This window comes from Pseudopipra pipra, chromosome 5, assembly GCF_036250125.1.
Source record: "Pseudopipra pipra isolate bDixPip1 chromosome 5, bDixPip1.hap1, whole genome shotgun sequence".
Taxonomy (NCBI): domain Eukaryota; kingdom Metazoa; phylum Chordata; class Aves; order Passeriformes; family Pipridae; genus Pseudopipra; species Pseudopipra pipra.
The window spans coordinates 25637915-25661795 of record NC_087553.1 but is presented as its reverse complement, the minus strand read 5'-3'; the positions used below and the strand labels follow the sequence as shown (position 1 = coordinate 25661795).

General features: G+C 43.9%; 1 protein-coding gene across 2 annotated transcripts; it reads right to left on the bottom strand.

The window, feature by feature from the left end:
• Positions 1 to 907: 907 nt before the first annotated feature.
• On the bottom strand, positions 908 to 23458 carry TEF (TEF transcription factor, PAR bZIP family member). 2 transcript variants are annotated; one of them, XM_064656705.1, is made up of 5 exons: positions 23134 to 23458; positions 12510 to 12836; positions 10808 to 11028; positions 9956 to 10167; positions 908 to 8034 (listed from the first exon to the last, which is right to left on the bottom strand). In XM_064656705.1, the coding sequence occupies exons 1-5, from the start codon at positions 23234 to 23236 to the stop codon at positions 8013 to 8015; spliced, it is 885 nt and encodes a 294-aa protein (XP_064512775.1). In that variant the 5' UTR covers positions 23237 to 23458; the 3' UTR covers positions 908 to 8012. The 2 variants fall into 2 exon arrangements, with proteins under 2 accessions (XP_064512775.1, XP_064512774.1); XM_064656704.1 differs by lacking the exon at positions 23134 to 23458 and adding an exon at positions 18408 to 18695.
• Positions 23459 to 23881: the final 423 nt, after the last annotated feature.

The window sequence follows — 23881 nt, the reverse complement described above, 5'->3', positions numbered from 1 at the left end:
CTTTCATAAACAAATTGCCTGGGTCACTAATCCCGCCATAGCTCTGGAAGACAGCCAGGGATAAACAACTCACTGACACTTCATTTCTTCCTTGCTAACACCCTCCATCAGTAATCATACAAGATACCTTTTACAAAAGCAAGGATCCAACGAAGGCTGCCTAAGTGCAGTTTCTAGAGATTAAACTGAAGCACCAGTGATCTTGTCTACCTTGAAAGTATGTGTCTCGGATAGAAATATCATGGACTGTAAGAAGCAAAAGAAAGTGAACACAGCCTTCTCTGGAAGCTCTCCTTTCCAATCAGATGCAGTGAATATATGGATTCCTTACCAAGTTGATCTTCAAGTACCAGCTTTTGAAAAAAAAACAAAACAAAACCCCACTGATGAAAAAACAACCAACCAACCAAAACCCTCAACAAAGCAACCAAAGTAACCAAGATTTAGGTAAAAAATGAAAAGGCATGGAGAAAGCTGTACTCATGGTCAAAACTTATTTATTCTGAACTTTACTTCCCATGAAAGAAAGTAAATTCTAAATATTTTGTCATGTGGATGTTGTCAGCTCCAACAGAACAGACAAAGTAAGGTCCAAGTGTCTGTGGCTGACTTTTGTCAGATTTCTCCTCCTACCTGAGAGAGTTCAACTGAGAGTTACTGCAGGACAAACGCAAAACCCTGCAAAGTTTTTGAAATCAATTAATCCAGAAAATAAAATCAAGGAATTGTATACCTCTTATCAGCACACTTAACACATGGGAAATGCACAGCAAGAACCTACTCCCAAAAGGTGATCAACTGCTTTAGTATCTACCAGCTTCAGTGCAAATTGCAGCTGTAGTGCTGGCAGCAGAGGTGTACAGCACACAATATGCTATCTAGAGAACAAAATTACTGGATCTCAGCATAGTGGAATATACATTTTATTTCTTAAAAAGGAAGGGTACTAACAGAATTTAATACAGTCAAAATTTTACATTTTAAACAAAAGCTTTTCTTTTTCTTAAAAACCAGTTACGAGCAGAGAGGTGAGAGGATTTAAACTACTCACAAAATCGAAGCTGAAGACTTTGAGAATTCAAATCTGTGGTTTATACATTTAAAAAAGTGTAATAAATGGAAATATAAAATAATACCAACTCTGTAATAGTGAAATGCCCTTTCCTCATTAGATTGCTGTTTAAGCACCTTTATTTTCACCCATCAGCTGCCAGGAGTGTTTAGGTTTATGTACAAAATAAGCAGTTTGGGACAGAAGATTCATATATAAATTAAAACCATTTATGGCAATACAGTTTTACCCAGCTGCTTTACAAGCTTTATTATCTCTTTCACTTCTATAGAATCTTTCAGTCATGATGATCTCAAATGCACTTGATGGACTGCTTCAAAAAGCAGCTACAAGAATTTTATAGACAACCTCAAGGAGTAGACATCCAAGAGATTAAACAACTTAACACACAGTAAAACTATGATCAGACTTATATCTCATATAAATACTGTGCAGATTTATCATCCATCCCACTGCATGAATGGGACAGATCAGTGTCACATCTGAAGACAAAAAAATACTTTTATCCAAGAGGCAACAGAATTTCAGGCCAAATATAGCAGATAGGAGTTCCCTCAAACTATTTAGTTAAAAAATGTATGTCTGAAAAAGCTTTACAGGAACAGAGTTTTCAGAATAACTTGCACATATGATTAGCTATTTCATAGCTATTTTACAGCCTAGAGACACTGAGAGGGGAGGGAAAAAAATAGAAGAAATTAAAAAGACCTACCATTGTCTCTGCCCACTACAAAAGATGTGGCTTTGTCTTTTATGGAACACTGCAGACACAGCTGTTACCAGAGAGGAGACTGCCCCAGTACAGCATTAAAGACCAAGAAGTTATATTATGACTGAAGAAAGTGTCATCACAGGCTATCTCTTTACATGAAGGCTGATGGATCAATCTCACCTACACCTCAAAACCCAAGTGTTCATATTTCCTAGCTGACTGCTCATGATTCTCACTCCACTGTTTTGGTTTTTTTTTCCTTTTAACACAAGATAGAAAAGGTCATGAAAGCTGATTAAAGTTCCAGCTGTGCAGCATCCAGTGAACATGTACTCAGCAAAACCACAAGTCATTAATCACCTTCTCTCTCTCTCTCCACACCACAGGAAACCTGTGTCATCTATGTACACAATGGAAGTAATAAAGATGTAGACTATCTAGGTCACAAATGAGCTTCAGTAACAGTCACTCACTGTTTCACTGCAACTTGCTGCAGTCTGGCTGAAGGGTGGAGACAGATCTCTTTGAGTCAAAACAGAGAATAGTTAAAAAAAACACACCCAACAAAAAACACCCAGCTTTAGTTTTCCTCAATCACTAAGCTTTACAAATAATTTAATATTGCCACTTTCCAAATGCTACTCACAAACAAATCAACTGTCCAGCTAACAGGATGGGAAGAGTACAATTATGAATGTAATCCGTGACTACTGTTAAAGAAAGACTGGAAGAGAATCAATTCCCTCAAAAATCTCAGTTTCTCTGCTTAAGTAGCTCATTGCTGTTATTATTATTAAAACATTTTTTTTTGCTGATAGAAAGCATCACAACTAGACTAGAATTCCACAACATCAATCTTTGTTTTGATTTCTGTAGTTCTCTAGGAAAAAAATAATCCCAAATCAAGCTACATAAAGCATTAACAATATTCAGATATTACAATGGAAGCACTTATTTATTACTTCAGAGAACAGATTAGTTTTAAAAGTGTATTTACATGTTCTAAGTTATACAAAATACAGTATTCCAATAATCATGTTAATCACCATATTTCAGACAACTTCACATAAAAGTGCGGAGGATGCATCCATCCATGATCCTGGCCAGTAGCAAGTGGTCACCCGCAGCATGACAGATGACACCTGCTATTGTGCCCCCTTGGGAAAACAAATCCCACCATGCCTTCTCACTGAGACATAGCTGCAGATCTAAGAAAACATTCAGGCAGGTACACGAGCAAAGTTTGTTGAGACCCACAGACCAAAATCACATGCCTTAATTTACTAGACGTATGTGAAGTACATTTTTAATTTTTTTACAGATGTTGTACAGCAAAGGGCTTCTGCTCATGCCTTAGTTAGGAAAATGAAGTAACAAGGGTTTTGGCTATGTAACAGGCACCCAAGTAACACTTAATATCAACAGCCCTATAACTACAACTGACAGTGTGTTAAGGACACAATTCTGCAGCTGACTGCCTGGGCAGAGCTTCACATTCAAGAACAGATCCTGTGAAGTCCACATGGTTCTCTACAGATACAGGGCTCATCCCGTGCAGAAATGATAGCAGAATTGAGGCCTTAAAAGATTGGGGCCTCAGTTAGTTATTTCCTCATGACACAGCACTACCAGTTTGCATTCGCAGGTCAAGCCCCAGTGCAACAGCGCACTTAGTTGAAGCAACAGCTATTTTTTCCATGCCTTTCTGCAGTAACTCTCCTCCCTATCTGTACATTCCCTTCACTTTCTTCTGGACTGTGGAAGTGAGACCAAGAAAAGGAGATTCCCAAGACCTAAACAAGTACTTATCTTCAGTATCATGCTAAACTGATGGGATCCAAATTGGCCTAAAATTGTAAAGAGCGAGGTGTCAGTTTTAGTAATCTCACACAGGTCAGACTCTTGCATTACTCTCCTCTTCCCTCCTTGCCAAATATCTATAACTCTCTCTACATGTATTTTCCTCAAAGTATTCCTTTTTCCCTGTAGCTGTCTGAACTTTAAGAAGTTTGCATTCCAAAAGTGACTCACTAGAGTGAGTCTGTCAAACTAACTGCAGACTATCAAACTAACAAATTACATCTGTATGACAAATCTGTATCATCATGAATTAAATAACTGTAATTTCTCAATTAGCATTATGTTAGCATCTCCACAGAAGTTTCGATAAGCCTATTCTTTCTACCTTTCTCCCAGTCTTTAACTGTGAGTTTACCTATCTTCACCATGCTACAGTGGCAGATAAAAAGATCAGAGTAATTATCAGAACATCTAGAAAGCCAGTCAAGAGTATTGTAGTGCTGCAAAGGCAAAACACTAGCGCTAATAAATGATTTTGCTCTTTATGGATTAGATGTATGTAGCCAAAAATATGAGATTTATGCACTAAGACAAATCTGCATTTCTCATCTTGTGCTTAGCAGCTAAAACTATACAGGAGAACAAAAGCCTGTCTGGATTTTACAAAGGTCCGAGATACCTCCTCTCTCACTAAAAATGAAAACTCCTGATCAAAAGGAACAGAGCCTTTTTATGCTCGGGGGCTTACAAGACTGAAGTAGCAATACTCTCTCCTGTGCAGGTCCATTATTTCAGCTATCTACAAAAAAATAGTTTTTTCCGCACAAGTGGTTTTATTACAATAATTGAAATTAATTTGGTACAATTTAGTAGCAGTCCTGCAAATAATGCTGAAAGTGATTTATACAGTTAGAACACCTTGGGCTTTCAAACAGCACAGCAAGGAAATGGAGAATTGCCAGAAAAGACATAAAATGTTACTAGAAGAACTGCAAAAAGCCTCTTAAAAAAAAAAACAAATCAAAAACACTTTTTCTCCCAACACAAGTTTATAGTACACTACCAAAACTATGACTAACTATGTAGATGAACAAGTGACAGGACCAGTTTACCAACATTACATCTGCAATCTGAGATACATCCACCTGATCCCAGCACAGAATGCTCCACAGTAAAGCAAAGACACTCATGACTCCAGCACTTGCTAAAACTTCACAATAACCACATGAGAGTAAAGACTTTTTCCTGTGGGAGTTAATGAGATCTTTGTTACCAGCTTCAGTGGGAGCAGATCTTGGCAACAGGTGAAAGATTAAGCTTCTAGGGAATTTTTAGATACAAAACCACATTATTATAAGGAGATATAACTATGTGGAGATTAGAAAATCATTTATGAAAGCAATACTGTATTAAATGTTGTGCATCATTTATTCATAGTCTGTTTCTTCTGTAGAGTAAGATAACACTCATTGTCGACTAATCTCATCACAGTTTATATATTTTCAAAGTTAGTACTGTGAAATGGCCATGTGGTGTCAATCCACATCCCAATGAAAGTCAAAAACTGCTCTTTCCTGGCAATCCCTGCAGTGATGCTGAAAGGTACACACTCCCTTTATTTTCTCCCCTTGGAGATGGTCCCTTTATGGCTGGAATAGGGTAGGCTGACATCAGGTACACTTATGGCCTCTACAGAGCATATTCCAAGGCTAGAGAACTTCAGACTCTAACAGTGTCAATTCAGCACTTTTTAATGTTCAAATTGAGCTAAAAGAGTATTGGTCTTCTTATGACCACTATGAAAACATACCCAAGTTATCACATACAGATAGGATTGTCATCAGAGTCAAAGAAACAAGATGATATAGGTAACTGTTCTGAGAGGAGCAGAGAGCTCTGAAGCAGTAAACTTCCTGAGACTGCAAAAACAGAGGAAGGAATTCAGCATTGCACAGTATCTTTTGTCTGGCAATATCTGCACTCCTTTAAATAGTTACTACCTTCTCATCTACCTTTAAAGATGCTGCTTCTCAACACAAAAATAAAATTTAAAAAAAAATAAATTCTCCAGCTACAGAAGTTGAGCCGCACTCACTCTAAAGTGCGATTTTCCAGTTTTGCAACCCATAGACACATGAATCACAGGTTGTGCAAATCTGCACTGTCCTACAGGGAAGCGCAAGAGTTTGCTAACAGTCTTCTCTGAGACAAAGATCTAATGAACATTCACTGTTGGTTTCCATTGTGTAAGCTTTTAATATAACAGAAATAAAACAACAGAATTGCACATACTAATCTCACTGACTGAATATTTTGCTGTTAAAATGCCATGACATACTGCAAAATCAGATCCCGTACACAATATGTAAGTATTTAAAAGATATTCCTAAGCACAGTAAGATCCAAATGAAGGACTAGCAACTCCTTGCCCAGTTACAATACCCTTTAGCTTTACAATTTAAACAGGAAGCATGACTTTCAAGAACAGCCAAAACTAACCAAAAATTTAGAAATTATGAATGCAAAAAGTTGCTACATTTACGTGCTGTCAGGGTTGTTTGTTTTGTTGCTGGTTTGTTTGTTTGTTTTTGATCCATGGTTTGGCCTTTATCACCAAAATAAAACAAAAACCAGTACATACCAAAAATATCAGTCCAAACCAGCAATACTTGATACAGGTAGAGATATGTGCTGACACTTCAGCAATATGGAACTAAGCTATTCATTTATTTCATAAGAATATCCCAAGGTTATCTCAGATCTTTAGAATCCAAAAATTATAATAAAATCACTTACTAAGTATACTTTGGTAAAAACACTTGCTTGATTTCAGAACATGGTCCATTAAAAATGATAGGTCAATAACTATATATGCTCTTTACAAAGGTTATGCTGTCAAAAACTGGTTATGAATCCTGGCTTTTGAAATTTTTATCTTTTTTTTTAAAATTAAGTTTACAACAGCTGCTTCTTCTCACATTTTTCTCTTTGCCTTTCTGCTCTGAAATTAGTGGTGGAATCTCTTAACATAAAGTCAAAATAATTGTTCAACATGATAGTGCTGAGCTATGCTGGTAACTAGTCATGCCTCATAATTTTGGCACTTGTGCTTCTGAAAGCTTTCAAAATTATTTTTCTTGAGGTGTGTGCTATTTATCAATCCCCAAGCATCAATACTCTCCTGTCTTACAAGCCTCATTTTGGCTAAAGCATGGTCCTGTACTTCTTTCCTAGAAATTAAGAACTCTTTTTCTTACCACACACTTTTCTTCCCACTTCTTTAGATTTTAAGTTTCCTCAATATAAGAGCAGATTCTTGTTATGCTGATGAAACTCTTACAACGGAACTTCCACCTACTTCCTCCATCTTCTACACACAATAAACATCCCCACAATCTGTCCAAGCTTTCATCTACCCTCCCACACCAGCACACGGGTTTTGATACTTAAGATGCCTGTTGTAACTCTGGGAGATCACTGGCTGTCTTACTTTTATAAAACAGATGAAGAAAGTACTCTTTCACCGCCGCAGTTCTCCTGCAGTCAAGAGACAGAAAACTGTAATTTGGCAGCTAACAGCCATTGTTTTGCTGGAGCTAATGCTCCTTTGGTAGTCTAAACTGCCAAAAGTCTTGGGGATGAGCAGCTCAGAATAGCACCTTTTCCATGATTGCTAAATCGTTAACAGAAGAATAGATCCTGTTTCAGCAAGATACCATAAAAGGAAGTGATCCTCATAAACGAAATAAAGGAAAAGGCAGGTTACAGCAGTGTAGCTGTGGAGCAGAAAAGCAACCACGTTTACTATTACATGGCCCATCTCAGTATGGCACACTGAGCCTTGTTTCAATACATCTGCTGTACTTTTCTGCACTGAAGTCTCACATCACAGGCTGCTGTTTTCCTGGTGTCTTCAGTTCTACACTCACAGTACTCCACAATATGCTACACTGTACCCACTGTACCAGAAGTGAGCTGCAGTATTAAATAAAATTCATTCTACTGCAGGGAAAAGAGTCTTAAAACATAGCAGTTCTTTATATATAACAGACATTTTCATTTAAAACTCCCTCTTTTCTTCCACTCGAGTGCTGAAGTGAAGAGTCACTATTCACACAGGCTGTCACGGACTTTGAGATGTGAACTTTGAGTGTCTTGACAAAACCCCAATAGGTAAGCTTATTGTAGTTCATAGTTACAGTGAGAAAGACAGATAAGAAAGTCATATACAGAATTAAGGAGACTTTGCACTTTTCATCATGCCCAGCCCTGGGTAGTCAGATGGGGTACTTGCAGGCAAGGAGGCAGGCAGGGTCATCGTCAGTTGTTTGTGTTGGGACACCTCATAGATTTCACTGCTCACTCTGAAGACTGGCGATTCATGTGTGCTTTTTAGTTTCTTTGTTTTTAAAAGTCTTTAAAGTTGCATCACTCGGAATCAGATAAGTCACTTTAAACAAAGCAAAGCATTAAGTGTGACAATTTATTTATAACATACTTCCCACCATCACCACCACAAACCACCCTGTGAAAGAAAAACCCCTGCTGAAAGGGTGACAGTTTTTAGTATGTTTGAAAGAAATTAGACCAACAAACACTGCATCGAGAGCCACTCTAGTCAAATTAAGAGCATAACAGGGGGAGATAGTTCAAAGCATACATTAAGTGTTCTCAATTAGCCTGCTTCTCCACTTCCTTAAGAAGTCAACACACAATTGGTCTAAACTCATACCAATTTCCACATGATGTTTAAAAGACAAGCTGGGCAAGAAGTCTTTAGTATAGAAAATAAACCCCAATGCTTTTTAAATATACTTTTCAGATTTCAATAGAGGAACTGCAAACTAGCCTCAACATCTTCTATCCCACATTTATTCCTTAATATAAATATCCCAGGAAGTATAGCCTAAGAGTTTTGACACAGCCACTATCTTAAGACAGCTTCTCTTGTTAAGAGGACTTCTAGACATATACTTCTGGTAAAGCTTCTGGTTCTTGCAGTTGTAGGTCATGTAGAAGGTCCCAACATCACACACAACATATTTTTTTTTTCTTCTAACACCACATACTGTTGAAGCAGTGCTTGGTGCTGAGAATGGATTACTTCCAAGAGGGCAAGCCTTGTGTGCTAATTTTCTATCAGGAAACATGCTGGAGAGAGAACCAGCAAGCATGGAAAGACCAGATATGCTGCTACACAGGAGAGATAGGGAGGCAAACTGTTCGTGTTTACAGTGGGTGTAGCTTATCCCATAGAGTGTTCAGGAGGCAAAGGACCAAAACTCTTTCTCAATCTCTTGCACAACAGGTAAGGTGCAGTAAAGTAACAGTGGCTTGTTTACTTCTTAAAAAAAGCCTCTTCTTCCAAAGCATAAGGTACTGGCCTTTTTTTAACAGATGGGACTCAAGGTTCAGCCTAATGAGCCAGACCTCTCTTTCTAAATCTCCCTTACTTCTCAGTTAAGTGCAACATGCTGTTTTATCAGCAATTCATGAGGGAAGTTCCTCTAAGGAAAAAAGGAGGAGTAGTGGTAGAAATACAGCCCAATACCCACAGCAAATTATTTTGTCCATATTTGTAAAGCAAGTGATTCACTACTGTTCTTTCTCCTTGGTTTCTGCAAGTTATCTAGGATTAGAACCTACCAAGACATTTGAACAGTATTTTAGTCAGAACTGCACTGACTCTGTTCTGCATAACACTTATGAATTAACCTTGCAATACTTCTGTTTTTACAAGAGATTGAATATTTTTCTGTCTCCCTGTCCTAAAGGTCCCCCTATTCCTCTTCAACAGGAACAGAGTTCTATACAACAGGTGCTTTCTAGTGCCTCTGAATGGGAGAGGAAACGATTTCATGATGCTGCCCTGCAACATCTACTTATACCCTAAAATTGTGTTTTACACTTTTGGGGGGGGGGGGTGGAATGGAGAAAAGAATAAGAGTTTGAAAATTTAAAAAAAAAACAAACAAACAAAAAGAAGTGAGAAGAGTCTCCCAAGCTCTTTCTCCACTTAAAATGAAGATTAGAACAGATAGCAAAAACCCTGTCCAGTCAGGAGGGATCCACATTTATTCCTCCAGACAGGTGAATCTGTTCTATTGTATGACATCAGAAAATGCTCTATTGTTGTTAAAAACAAAGCTGTAAATATGGACACACAGATTTTGGGCAACGCAATGATCAGGAAAGGGCCTGAACAAGTTGTGCCAACAGAAACAGGGTTTTTTTGTGTTTTGTTGGGTTTTTTTAATAGATGTAAAATGGCAAAGCCTCCATAAACTTTATTTCTGGGAGTCTCTACGGAAGGCAGAGAAGTTTAAGAGGCTAGAACAAGGAGCCCTAACAAGGAAAAGGGGTGTGCTTACAAGGGTCCGTATCTGGTCTCGTATTTAGAAACAATGTTCTTGCATCGTCCCACTTCCTTGCGCAGCTCTGCAACCTCCGTCCTCAGGGCTGTGTTTTCTTTCTCAAGAAAGGCTGCCCGAATTGTGATCTGATTCTCCTTTAATCGCCGAGCATCACGGGAGCGCTTGGCTGCCACATTGTTCTTCTTTCGTCTTGTCCAATATTTTTCATCCTGAAATTAAAAAAAAGATGCCAAACTGACAACTGTATCAGAGACACCTCTTTATTGTATAATGACAATCATACTGATTGCTATACTGAGGAATCTCCTTCATAGGTTTGCAGGACTCTGACATCAAAATGGAAGCAATGCAGTACTGTAAGATTTTATCCTTACACGAGTCTTGTTTTAGGATAAACCAAGTGCACTGCTAGAACTAAGGAGACTAGGAGACTTGGGTACTAAAAAGCTATCCAACTGAAATGCTCCCTTTACTTAGTTTCAATTCAGGAATGAACTTCCACAGAAAACAACCTGTTCTGTTGTCTAGGTTGCTTAAATCCTGATCAGACATAATGCCAGGCAAATACAGACAATGGCCTTCAAAACTGCAAGTGATGAGGATTTGACTTGATAGTTCTTCTAATTTCTGTTTATAGCATGATCAGTTGCTCCTGGCCAGTAATTATCTCATGATACCAAAACCTGCAAAACAGCAAGCACAGCAGTTGGCTTGCCAATTCTATTCTTGGCAGTGCTTCTGCCCAATCATATAGGTATACTGCATTAGCTGTGTACATCAAAGTGTTTGCACAGAAAGTTGGAAACTTTTATCAAGGCCTAGAGAAGTCTGCAGCAATAAATCTGTTACCTTTTGCTCATCTGGGACAAAAACTTTCTTGGCTTTTTTAATCATAGGTTGTGGTTTCAGGTCCTCTTCAGTAAACTTGTGTTTGCGAGGATTGAAGAGCTCACCACCAGGCACACTGGACAGCACTAAATCAGCAGGGTCGGGGTTAAAATTCACCTCAACTTCTACGCAGTCAGGATCGATGGGGCTGGGAGTATTTCTCTCATTTTGTGGTGGGGACTCTGGCAACAACAGGAGAAGTTACAATACATTCAGCAGGTTGAAAAGAATCAACTAAGAAGCCAACTTATGCGTCTGTTTATTGTCCTGTTGTGAGCAACTATAATTAATAGTATCATTTGGTACTTCCCTGAGGTGTGCTTGGTGCTGTCCTGCTGCTGGTACAGAGGAAGGGTTCACAGTCCAGTCTGTAACATAACTCTAGGAACATATGCCAGACTAACAGACATGAGTAGACAGATGCAGTACAGGAGTTAATACTTCCTTGGCAAAAATTACATGCTTTGCACAGTTAAGAAGCACCTCCAATGGCAGTAAGAAGGAAAAAACTTGTACCAGCCTGAATTTTGTACCACAGAAATCCCTACAGAAACAAGCCTGGTCAGAGACTCCAGTCCCTGGGACCTTGGAAGGTCAGACAACTATATTTCCAAAGAAATGACTAAATAAAGGAGGGTTTGCTACAAATGTAACAGTATTCTGCTTCTTTACCATATAGCTACAAATGTACCAATAGACTGTCTGACACTGATAATGTTTGTATGAACTTTACCATATTAATCTATTGTTTAGAAACTTCATATACATGAATTGTAAATGTCAGTGCAATTTGCAGTAGTGATCAATAAATAAGTTTTTTCATATACCACCTAGAAAAAAGCCACACTCTATGACTTATGGAAGGAGCTCCACATTGTATCTCTCACAGATTTACAGAAGAGGCCCAGAGCAAAATGCCTTCTGTAAAGCCTGCTCATAAAATAGTATCGTGAAAATTTAGAGGCTATCATGTTTAAACTCCAAATCTAGGGCAAACTGAGCTGCTGAATTCCTTAACAGACAAGATCTCCATATTACAAATGTAGAGTGAAAGTTTCCTAGTACCATTTAAGTACAGTTCTGTTTCTGTGTTCCCCCATTCCCACTTCAAAGCACCACAGAACATCAAATTGCATCATTAAAACATCTTTTCCAAGTTTCTGTTCTCACACTTCACAGGCTACCACAAAAAAATTGCTTCACTGTTTTTCTACTTAATATTGTTATTTGAGGTACATTAAGTTCGTGTAAGTTCACCCAAGCAGACCAAGGCAGCACACATGACTTGTGACAAGCTGTCAAATCTGTTGTAAAATAACCTGAGAAAATATTTTCTCAACATGTCCGGCTTCTCACTAGATTAGCAATACCAAGAAATCAAATACTTTATGTTGCTGTTTCAGCTCTTCTAATTTCAAAAGAGAAACAAAGTGCACACTGATAGACACTCATTTTTCACAGGAGCGGGAGAGAGGAAGAAGAGAAGAGGCAGCATCTTCATGAACTGACACAGGGACTAAGGCTCTACATTGAACATGTTTGTGCTACTTAACCTGCCCCACCTAACACTGACAGGCTGGCATGTCTCCTCTTGGATCTGAAGAGGCACCTTTTAGTATGAGAACAACAGAAGTCCCTCAGAGCCCCGTATTGTTCCATCTACCTGTGCTGGAGGCTGCTTCAGATTGCTGGTAAACTGCAGTGGAGGAGGATGATGCAGGAGAACCAGTGGAAGCACTGGCAGACTCCTTTCCTTCCAGCTCAGCCACAGGCAAGAGTGGATTCTGGTTCAAATCCAGGTGAGTAGGGCTGGAAGGAATTCCATTCTCCAGCAGGAACTCATCCAGATCCATGTACTCCAGGTGGAAAGACTCGCCATCGTAAGGAATAGTTTTGTCCCAAATAGGTGGCATAAGGGAAGCCGAGACTGCCATAGTGCTGGCAGCTGCTGCCTCATCTTCTTCAAGCTTTATTTTCTCCTTCTCTTTATCTGAAAGATACAAGTAGGTCACTGTACAAGCTGAAACACAGGAGAGACTCAAGGTTTAAGAGTCTAACAAAATCTACATGAAAGGAAATTCAGAAAGCTAATAGTTCCGGCTCATGACATTATCTGGAAAAATCAGCCGTTGAAAAGCAACACTGATGCATTCACATGTAACTCCGTATGGAACGCTCTAACCCCCCGTGATGGCTGGACCACAGACATTTGAGCAGCCTTGAAAACCAGCATCTTTGCTGTGATGTAGTACTGCATGGAGCTTATTAACCAGTCACTGCAAAATAGCCGGTTTTTCACATACCCATCTCAGAAGACAACAAAAAAGGATTTTATGGGAAGCCATTAAGAAAATTCCGAGGAAGCAGAGTAGCTTATTCTAGGCAAAAAGAAGGAAGGTACAGAACAATAATTTAAATACGAATATGAAAGGAATATGGGTTTTCAGATTACATTTTAAAATCAGTCAAAAGGTCCACAGGACACCAGAGACCTGGATGTCTATTGTTTAGCATTTTAGAAGCATTTCTCTCTGAAATGACTCAGCATGTCCACACAAAGCAATAGCTCCAAGTGCTGCTCACTATAGATAGCTCAGAGTACCTACATACAATTTTCACTCTTTGGGGAGCTGTCTAATAAGGAATACTCCCACATCCCACCCCCAAGTCACAAGAGACTGATGAATTTTTCTCCATTTACTCTGCAACAGTGCACATATTACAGAAAAAAGGCTGTTTCTATGTTCCCCATAGCTACTGAATCTTAACAATTGTCTGGGACAGAATCCAAGCAGAAAACTCAAGTTATGGAATAATTACATAATTTAAGAGATAAAAATAAGCTGGCAGAAAAAAAATAATTTAAAAATCCAAGTCATTTTCCTGATCCAGTTCCCCATGCAGCCATGCAGTTCTATCAGCACTGAAGAAGGCATTGCAGAAGCAGTGCTAGTGCTGCCAGCACTGAGCCAGCACTGCTGTCAAAAGGAACGGTCACCAGTCGTGCCCTAACCAACTGCAAACTGGGTATTACCATGGAAGCCGACAAATATTCAGTTCAATGAAACAGGGACTCCAAGGACTTGCCCTGGACTAATCTGGATCTCCAGCATTCACAGAGGTTATCCCAATAAAATGCACCAATTTTTGGCATTAGGGTTTTCTAGGCAACATGCTAAAGGAGTATTTTCCTGTATCGGGGGTGGAAGTGGGGGTGAAACTCTGCTATAAATCAGAAAAGCCTATTTATATAAAACCTATTCTGATAGAAGTGGCATTCCTTCCGCTGTTGCCTTAGCTGGTGTGGAACTGAGACTGAAAGAGCTTTTTATGGCTTAAAGAACAGCGCTGCCATACAAAGTAAATTATCCACCATATTCTGAATATTTTATACAAAAGAAGATACTGATTTTAAACTAAGCAGTTCAGAAAGTATTCAACAGCCACGGACTTGAGACTAAGAGCAAGTACTTAAAGGACATGTTAAATTCAGACCAGTGGCTCCTGGACCTAAGCTTTGTTAACATCACCTTGCACCTTTTGGCCTTCCCCTTGCTACTTCACACTGCTGCCTCTGAACTGCCATCTCTCAGCTCCTATTCCTGCTATAAAGTCTTTTTTTGCAGGGAGTTTTGCAACTTTCCTACCTTTTGCTTGGGCAAAGCAAACATGCAGGTTAACAGTCATAATGCAAATAACCATAATGTTTCTAAACAGCTCCTACTTGAAGCTAGCAAAGAAACAGCACCTAATCCACATATAAGGATGATTTCACTTACTAATGAAGCACACCCCACCAAATTGGAACCAACATTTTACCAGTGAATCAGAGGTTGTGTATTTCTCCAAGGTTTGCATAGTGCCCAGCACAACCAAACTCAGATTTACACTGGAGGTTGTGGATGATATCACAGTAAACATATCACCAAAACAAATGCAAGTGACAATAATTTATTCTTTGCAAGTAACTATTTTTTAATGAACATGATTAAAAACTTGCAAATGTCTGTCAAAATGTCAACCAAAAAAAAAAAATTCCTCACTCTTGAAAACAGTAGTATACCATTACAAGTTTTAACATAAGCCAGGAGTGCTTTTGTTTTGCAACATCTAATACAACACCTCCAGGCGAGGAGAAAAGAAACATTAAATGATTAGTAGAACAAATATAAGGCTAATTATTAATATTTTTCAGAAGGAAGATGCTAAAGGACTACACTAGTGAGATATGTGGCTCTTCTCAGATCTTTAAATGCCTTTTAGATGTGCACGATCATCCTGCTGTCCTTCAGTAACCTGGAAAAATTGTGGTTCCTCCAACTTCCTCTTGTGATTGTCTCTGGCTCCCACCAAATTAGAGTTTTCCTTCCCATGAGAAAATTTTGTGTCCTTTTGCTGAGTTGACAACCGGCAAATACTGGGTCCCCAGTGCTGTCTTTGTTTATCTGTGCTGTTTCTCTCTCTCTCCTCCCTCACTTCTAACAATATCGGAAACAAAATATCAGAAGGAAACACACATATTGGGTGCCCATCTATTTCAAACATTACACATCAAATGATAAAACCTTCATATGATCAGTTTTGCATTGGCGTTTTCCCACTGGCTTTCTTTCAATTAATTTAATTTTTATTTCTGCCGCACAACATCCTGTTTGGGTGCACAATACCTAATGAAACGCTAATTAACTTCTTGCATCTTGAGGGGGACATTTCTGCCTGCCTCAGCACAGGGGCCTGAAACATTAATTCTCTTAAGATATTTATAGTGTAAACAGGTATTACCTGACAGTAGAGCTGCAGTATCCTAAGAGGCTCCATTTGCAGCGATTCAAGGTCACCCTGATAAATCTGGACTGTACTTCTGCAGCCGATGGCTCATGTCTGATTTAGCCCCCTCATTCTGCTACTGTGACCTATTAACTGGGCTGTACATCTGCTGTTAATAGGGAGCACACCAGTTTATGCTCAGTAATTTAAGTAGACCATTCCAGTTACTGAACTGTTGGAAATACTGCTGTTTTAGCCAAAAGCAGCAGCCTGAAAAGAGCTTTATTCTGCATCCTAGTTTTTCCTCAAAAACAAAAAAACTAACCAAACCGAAAACCAACCAAAAGGTTTTGGCCACAGCTGTCAAGAGCTACAGCCACAAATAGAATAAACACTTATTTGATAAACTTCGCCTTGTTCATCAAAAAATACTGTCAAATTATACAGAAAACACTATACAGACTATGGCTGATTGCTCCATAAATCTTTAGTCTCACTTGTGAGGATGGAACAAGACAGGTTGTGGGGTTCCAAATCCCTGATGCCCATTACTGTGATGTTTGTTGAGGCATTACTCCTGCCACAGCAGTGCAACTGGTGATTAAGGCATCCTTTGGAGAGTATGCAGCAGCTCGTTATTAATATAAGAGACCTACGCTCCTGCTCCAGAATATTAATTCTCTTCCCTTAACCCACAGGACTTTTTTTTAAAATAAAAATATTATTTTTATTTAATTAATTCCTACAACATACATGACAACAGCCCCCAGCAAGGCTGGTCAGCTATACCCGGTATATGGCAGGGCATTCAAGGGGATGGCATTCTGCTAGAACTGGCTGACCTCCCTCCTCTGTTGCTCAGGATTAGAAAGCCTGCTTGCTTACTGGGTAGTCAAATTACCCACGGCAGTTGGAAAACCCACAGGTAGCTTGTGGAGACCATAAATGGACACCACAGCTAGTTGATACTATTTCTCACGGGGTAACACAGAAAACTGTATTTTTGTCAACAGGCATTCCAGACGAAAGGCACAAGGTCTTTTCTCAGAAAGCTTGCTGAAACTGCAACACTGGATTAAGTGAATTAAGTGAACATTTTGACTGTGTCTCTATACTGTTAATGGAACAGAAAATAAACAAGAATCCTCTGAAGTCAGTTGAATCACAAGTCTACTGACAAGCCTTTTGTAAAATTAGGAGTAACTACCTGCTGACAGCAAAGGTATTCTTTCTTTTGTCTTGCAAATACGCAAACAAGAAAAGCATCAGAGACAAAAATAAACAGAAAGCAACAAGTTCCAAAGTGTGAAGTGAAACAGAACAAGGTGAACTAAGGAAATCTGTGGAGAATTTAAAAGAATGAGAACCTGAACTTTATCACACCACGAGTGGAGAGGGGTAATCAAAATGCAATGGACTCTCTAGTAAGGTTTAGAGGCTCAAGCTGAACACCTTCCCGAGCTGGAATGGGGTCATCTAGTGAAAGTATCAAATGTTTCTAATTTTAGAAAAAGGCACTACCTCAAAATCATATTCATTTCAGAATTTCACATCTCCATAGGCTAGATCATGTGATTCTGGGCACAAAAAGCACTCCAAGACAAAGTCACCATATCCCTGTCAGCCACCATCACTGTTTCTATTTGTGAACTTAAATTGTTCCTGCTGGCACTATTGCCTTTAAAAAGGACTGGGTGCAGAAATATCCTAAGAAATCCTGTAATTTTGTAGATTCAAGATTCTGTGTACTGCAGCATCCTGCACCAAAGCACCATAACTAAAACCTTTACCACAAGTTGACCTTTTTTTAACAGAAAGAAGAAAAAAATACTCACCAGAATCACAACACGGATACATTTACAGGGTACCACGCAATAATAGATATATAACATAACTAGGATCCTCACTGGGAACAATCTTGCCAACCTACGCTGTGGTCTACCCTGGATATTCTCTGCAGTTCCAAAAAATGATTCTCAACATCAAAATTCTTAAGTGTAAGGACTTACTTTATTATACGCCAGTACAGTAGGCACTATAGCAGTGCAGATAATCCTGAGCCTTTCCTCGAAATGAAACTGATACTCAAAAAGGCAAAAATACTGTCGGGTGAAGAAAAAAATCCCGAAGTGTGCCATCAGCAGTGAAGACTACAAGCACCAGCCCTGCTATTTACACAGCTGCCGCCTGCACATCCAGTGGGAGAGCGGCAGCTCCAGCCCATGCAGGGCTGCATGTGAGGCAGCCAGTCATACCCTCCTGGATTATCACCCAACCTAATCTGAGGGGATCTGCTGTTTACGCGTCTCATCGGGCAACTTCTCAGCAATTAAGGTCAAGCAAGACTCGAAACCTTCCCACCGCTGCTCCCAACTGCGCGTCTACCGGCGAAGGAGGCTCCAGGCAGCCCAGAGACCAAGCCCAGCATGTCACGTCCCGGCCCCTGCCCACTCCCCCCTCCCGCAGCACCCGACTTTGCCCAGCGCAGACACCCACACGCTCCCGAGGGCCGCTGGCCCGGGAGGCGGGAGCGATCCCGTGCTGCCGGCACTTGGCACGGCCGCGCGGGGGGCGGGGGAGGGAGGGACGGGGCGGAGGGAAGGGGCCCGGCGTGCGGCCTCTCCCGCGGGTACTCCCCCCGCGGCCAGTCCCGCCGTGACCCGGCGGGTCCCGCCCTCCGAGCCGCGGGGCGGGAAGGTGGCGGTGGGGAAAGGGAATGGGGGGGGTGGGGGTTGGTGTACGATTGGGGGGCGCCGCGCGCCCCCGCGGCCCCCGCGCGCGGCCCCGTGCTCACCCAGGCGCGCCTCCCGCGGTGGGTTCTCCATCAGCTTCTTCAGCACCAGCGGGAACGCGCCCGCCAGGCCCCGCCGCTCCTGCTGCGCGGCGGCCCCCGCGCTCCCCCCGGCTGCAGTGGGCTCCGGTCCTCCCGCCGTCGCCGCCGCCTCCTGGTGCGCGGCGCGGCCGGGCATACTCCCCGCGGGCGAGCGGGCGGGCGGGCTGTCAGTGGTCACCGGCGGCGCGGAGCTGCGGCAGCGGCTCCCGGGACGCGGCGGCGGCGGCGGCGGCGGCGAGCGCGAACCAAACGACGCAGGCGCGGCCGACTGACGCCCGGCGCGTGCTTCAGTATTCATGAGCGCCGGAGCCCCGCCCCGCCCCGGCCCCTTCGCGCGCGCCGATTGGCCCGTGTATGCCGAAGGGGGCGGCCCCGCGCGCGCAGGCCCCGCCCACTCTGCTCCGCCTCCCCCGCAGCCGGCGCGGGCACGCGCCCCCCGCCCGCCGGGGCACGTGCAGGGGCGTGGCCTCCGGATGGCTCATTAGCATGCGGAGCCCCGCCCCCTTCACATCCTCCCGCGGGCGTTGCGTCACCGCCAGGAGGGCGGGAGGGGGAGGGAGCGCGCGTGTGGGCGGTAGAGGAGGAGTGGCGCCCTCCTGTAGCGGGGCGCGCGCCCGCGTGCCCCCCCCGCCCGTGCCCCGTGCCGGGCGGCAGCTGAGGGGGCCGTGACCGCGCGGGGGCCCGTGAGGGCGGCACCGGCTGCAGCACCCTTCCTCGTCCTGCCCCAGCCCCAGCGCTCCAGCCGGACCTTGAATATCCTCGTTTAGGATCCCGAGATCACCTTTCCCGCGTGCCCTGGATTTAATCTCCCTCCGTCCCACACGGTGCTCACAGCGGCGTGCCCTGTATAACATGGGCAGGGAGAAGGGCTTCGCTGCGGTGCTGTCACGGCCGGGCTTCTGGGGAAAGGGCCGTCCCTCCCAAGTTGTCATGATGGCAAGCAATCCTTGCTCCATCAGCACGGATGCCGTGCTGAGATTTAAGCCTCTGAGCACACAAAGGGAGCGAATGATGCCAAGTCCGTTCCCGAGAGCACAGGCGGACACCCAGGAACGTCTCCCACAGAATGAATTCGCTCGCAAAGTGGCAGATGCCTGAGCCTCCTGTCAGCAGGCGCTGCCTCTCGCCTAGGCAGGACGGGCCGCAGCGAACCCGCCGCCCGGCGCCGTGAGCCGGGAAAGGGGAGGGTGCCCTCCCCTGGGATCGGCCCCTCTGCACCCAACAGAGCCGAGGGAGCCAGAGCGGAGGTATCCGCACAAGTGCCAACAGAAAAGAGATCCCCTCCTGTCAGGTAGTCACTTGGACATCGGCTTGGCTCAGCTTCCCATTCACAAGCCTCCGACATTTCGTTTTGGTGGCAGGGCACGATTTGCCCTGACCCTCGCTAATAAACCCCGATGGTCTTTGTGACAAAGAAAAGAAAATCAGAAAATCAGGTCTGAACTCCTCCCCACACGCCCCAGGGAAAGGAATGGATCTGAAATCACATGGGCTACGTGTTTTCCTCCATTCTCTTCCTGTAATCACGACCAGGAGACATCTCCATCCAACCTGGGCAGACAGGGAGCTGCCCTGCCCTCCAGGTGCTTCTCTAGCTTAGAGTGGGAGGCTGAATCTGCTGCCTCCAACTCCCGACGCAACTCCTGCACACAGGCTGCCCGATGGTAAGCTTGGATAGGGCCACCTTGTTAATACAGGCTGGAACAGCACAGGTTAATGCATCGTTTATCAAGGCTGATAAATCCAGCTGCAAGAAGCAGGCAGAGCAGGTCATGCTCTGCTGCTCAGCATGCTCCAGGGCTGCTGCATGCCCTCCACGGACTCCCTCTGCCTTGCCAAGCTCAGCTGGCAGGAGAAAAAGGCACATGTGTGAAAGGGAGATACCACTTCACGCAGGGCAATGAGACACAGATGTTGGAAGACCACACACAGCAGAGGCAGCACACACAGCTCGGCAAGGGGCAGTGAGCTCACAAGCGATGCTTTTGCCTGGGAGACATCTACCGACAGGTGGTAGATAAAGAACACAGCATAGTGAGGCCAGGAAGGAGCAGCTTCTAGGAACAAGGCAAGGGGATACAGCCAAAGCAGGGCAGGCTGCAGGCTTCCCATTCAGTTATGGCTCTCGTGGTCACTTTGTTCCATTGTTGTCAACACTGGTGGCCCCCGGGGGTGATGCCTCGGTACTGTACAACACTCCTTCAAGGAACAGGGTCTGCACATCCCCCCTGCAGAGCTCAATGGAAACTGCTTTGCTGGGTAATGTCCGTAAGAATGGAGGTTATTAAAACCACTCAGCAGCTTTTACTCCAGGGCTTTTCTGTTTAGATCAACCATGTTCTTCTTCCAGCACATTTCCACCCGCACTCCGCTGTGCTAAGGTTTGCTCTGCACCACCGCTGAGCTGTGACTCTGCTTTGAGAGGGTTTAGCCTGTACAGTGTTAGCTGCTCGGGCTGAAGACAGGAGGGAGGGAGTATCTGGGGAACATTCCTGTGGGTTCCCTCTCACATCACTCTGCTCCAGCATTAGCTCTGCCCTGCCAGCTAGGAGAGAGACTGCCTTGAGAGCTTTTCCTTGCCTCTGGGGATTAGGGGCTCTAGCAATTGCCAGCAGAAAGTGGGCATTACACCATGAGCTGTACCTTCTGGGTTAAGGTGGGATCTGCCTGGGATTTTTACATTTGCTTTCACTCTGCGGCTGAGAAGGAAGAGAAGAGGACAATGAGGTGTGAGGAGAGGAATGCAGCAGCCTTGGCTGTTACTGCTGGGAGTCTTGTCAGGGCCAGATGATGCAGAACAGCCCAGTTCCAGTGCAGCAGGGAGGCAAGCAACAAGCAGCCCAGTGCTAGGCATAGGGTGGGGGGACCTGCCCCACTGGGAGGTTTGAATAGCAGAACACATTTCAGACAGAGGCCTGAGAGCCAGCAAATCCAGATGAGTGGTGTGTAAGTGTGGAGATACAGGAGAATCTGAACTGAGCTCTGTGGGAAGAGGGCCAGGATGGGAATGCTGGCCTGCAGAGGGAGGCAGCATAATAAGGACAATTCTGAGGATTACAGGAGGTGATGCTGAGAGGCAGGGTGGTCCCAGGGTGGAGGAAGAATGCTGCCACAAAACAGCATCCTCAGCTGCCAAATAAGTCACACTGATTTAAGACTAAATTATTCTCCCTGCAAATCATTGATCTCCCTTCTACTCCCTACTCCAAACAGATAGGTCTTGCCAGCGCTCCTCCCTTGGATTAATTCAATCCACTTGGCGGTGGAGAGCAGAGATCTCAAAAAAGCAGCCAAACTTAGCTTAGCCACAGCAAGGTTCAGCACCACGTGAGCCTCCCTTGGCCCTTCTGCCTCCTCCCAGCCAGGTTTGCTTTCTGCCTAATTATCAGTGAGCTTGGAAAAACATGCTCTGGTCCCCACAAACAGTGGGACTTCATACGGTGTGATATATAAATACACCTCTTATCAGGCAGTCTCAGCAAAGGAGAGAGACTGCTCACAGGTGACAGCAGCAGAGGAATGTGACAAAGTGAGCCCCTTAGGGGATATGGCAGCTCCCCTTGCCCTATTTCCTTTCCCACAGGGAGTTGTATGTGTGCCACAGAGATTGCTGTATTACCACAGGTGTAGGCAGCTGCTCTTCCTGCCGTGAACACTTTACTGTTGCAGCAGCTGCCTTTTCTCCCATTGACTCTGGAGCAAAAGCAGGGTCCCTCTCCACACTGTGTGTCTGACTTTTCTGCTCCTGGGTCATGCTGTGCTTCAAGACTGCAGAGCTACCTGTGTGTTCTGGTAGCAACTCCCTACAGAAGAGTGAGCTCTGTGCATGTTTGTTTCTGTGAGTTCAACTCACTCATGCCTAGACATAAGCTTGTTGAGCCGAGGTGTTCCCACACACCTCCCCAGCGCTCAGCAGTGAACATGAAAACACAACAACCAAAAAGCAGCTTGCCAAGGGCATGTGGCATCCTATCCCAAACCAGAGAGTACTCAAGTTGCGTGATGGGCTCTTGGAGCATGCCCAGCAATTGAGAAGTGGTCAGTCCAGCACAAGCAAAGTGTTCAGCACAGCAGAAGCCCAAACTAAATAATCTCCTGGGTCCTTTCCAGTTGTTTTCTGGGATGCTGCAGAGAGAGTGGGAAAGCCTAGGAGTACAGAAATGCTCTTGCAAAGAAAATGCAACATTTACCGTATTCCCTACCTCAGCTTTCCACTGATAAACAACGGCAGCATCAAAGTTTGCACAGAGTCAGCCTGCCCCACACAGCCTGGCTCTCTGGACAGTCTGCATCTGGGAAGAAGCAATGTCTGGAGGCTCAGTGGTTATTAACTACGGGACAACATGAATGGCAATTCTGCTATATGAGCATGAAGATTTGTGCCCAAGCCTTTTCTGTGCACAAATCTTTGAGGGTTTCCAAGAAATAGCTGAGCAGAGAGATTAAAAGGATCAGGAGCTCAGCACTCTTTACTGATTTTGTAATCAATCCCTTGCAACCGTTTTTTCCTCCTAGCTGCATAACATGCTCGGTGCCAGAACTCCCTGTCTGATTTGGACACTTTGGGAAACACACCCTTGAAGGGCTCGCAGCATACACGATCTTCTGCCCCCTTCTTGCCTTGCAACTCAAAATGGGGAAAGAGAAATCAAAACAGAAATCCCAGCATATATTTCCTTAATCCTACCTGTCATCTTGTTGGTCCAGGGTAAAGAATACTCCAGTAGGGACTTCAGGACTTCCGGAAAGTCCAGGGCAGTGGGGCCCCCAGGGTTGTTGCAGCTTGACATGTCCTGTCCTGAGGCTGTGCCAGCAGGGCTAAGGGAGGGCCAGGTGCCTGGACGCCAATGCTACACTCCACTTGCCTGGGTGTTGCAAGAAGGGCTCAGAGGCACCCAGAGCAGGTTTGCCAAACTACTCCGGCTGTGAAAAAACAAGGAGGAAGGGAAGCAGCCTGGTGGAGATGCAGTTTGCCCGGCTGTCTTCACCTCCCCCTCTCCCACTCTGAAGTGGCCAATTGTGGAAATAGCTTGCAGCCTTGCAGGGCTGGGCCGGGCGGCTGGCCAGCGTGGTTTTACAGGGCCTCTCCCAGCCAATCCGGCAGCAAAGAACTGGGCCAGTTATCTAACTTTGCAAAGGCAGCACCCTTTTCCTTCGCAAGGTGTTATAACAAATATACACGTTGGAGGCAGGGGGAAAAGCAAGTGCACTCTGTCGGGGGTACACACGTCGGCTGCAAGCGCAACAGCAAAGGGATCCTCTGACGGGCTCTCAGGAGGCACTGAGGAGCTCCAAGCTGCGCAGGCTGCCACGGGGAGATACACATGCTGTCTGCATCTGCATGCTAACTTTTTGGCTCTCTGAGATGCAAATAGTGACATTATTTTTATGTGATGCAACACTTAATGTGTGTCCCTCTTAAGTCAACATTTATA

Coding starts and splice junctions, on each gene's coding strand:
- TEF (XM_064656704.1), bottom strand. CDS start 18,582: ATGCCCGGCCGCGCCGCGCACCAGGAGGCGGCGGCGACGGCGGGAGGA. Junction 10,168..10,807: donor TTGTCCCAGATGAGCAAAAG/GTAACAGATTTA, acceptor TTTTAATTTCAG/GATGAAAAATATTGGACAAG. Junction 8,035..9,955: donor GAGACCAGATACGGACCCTT/GTAAGCACACCC, acceptor CTTTGTTTAAAG/TGACTTATCTGATTCCGAGT.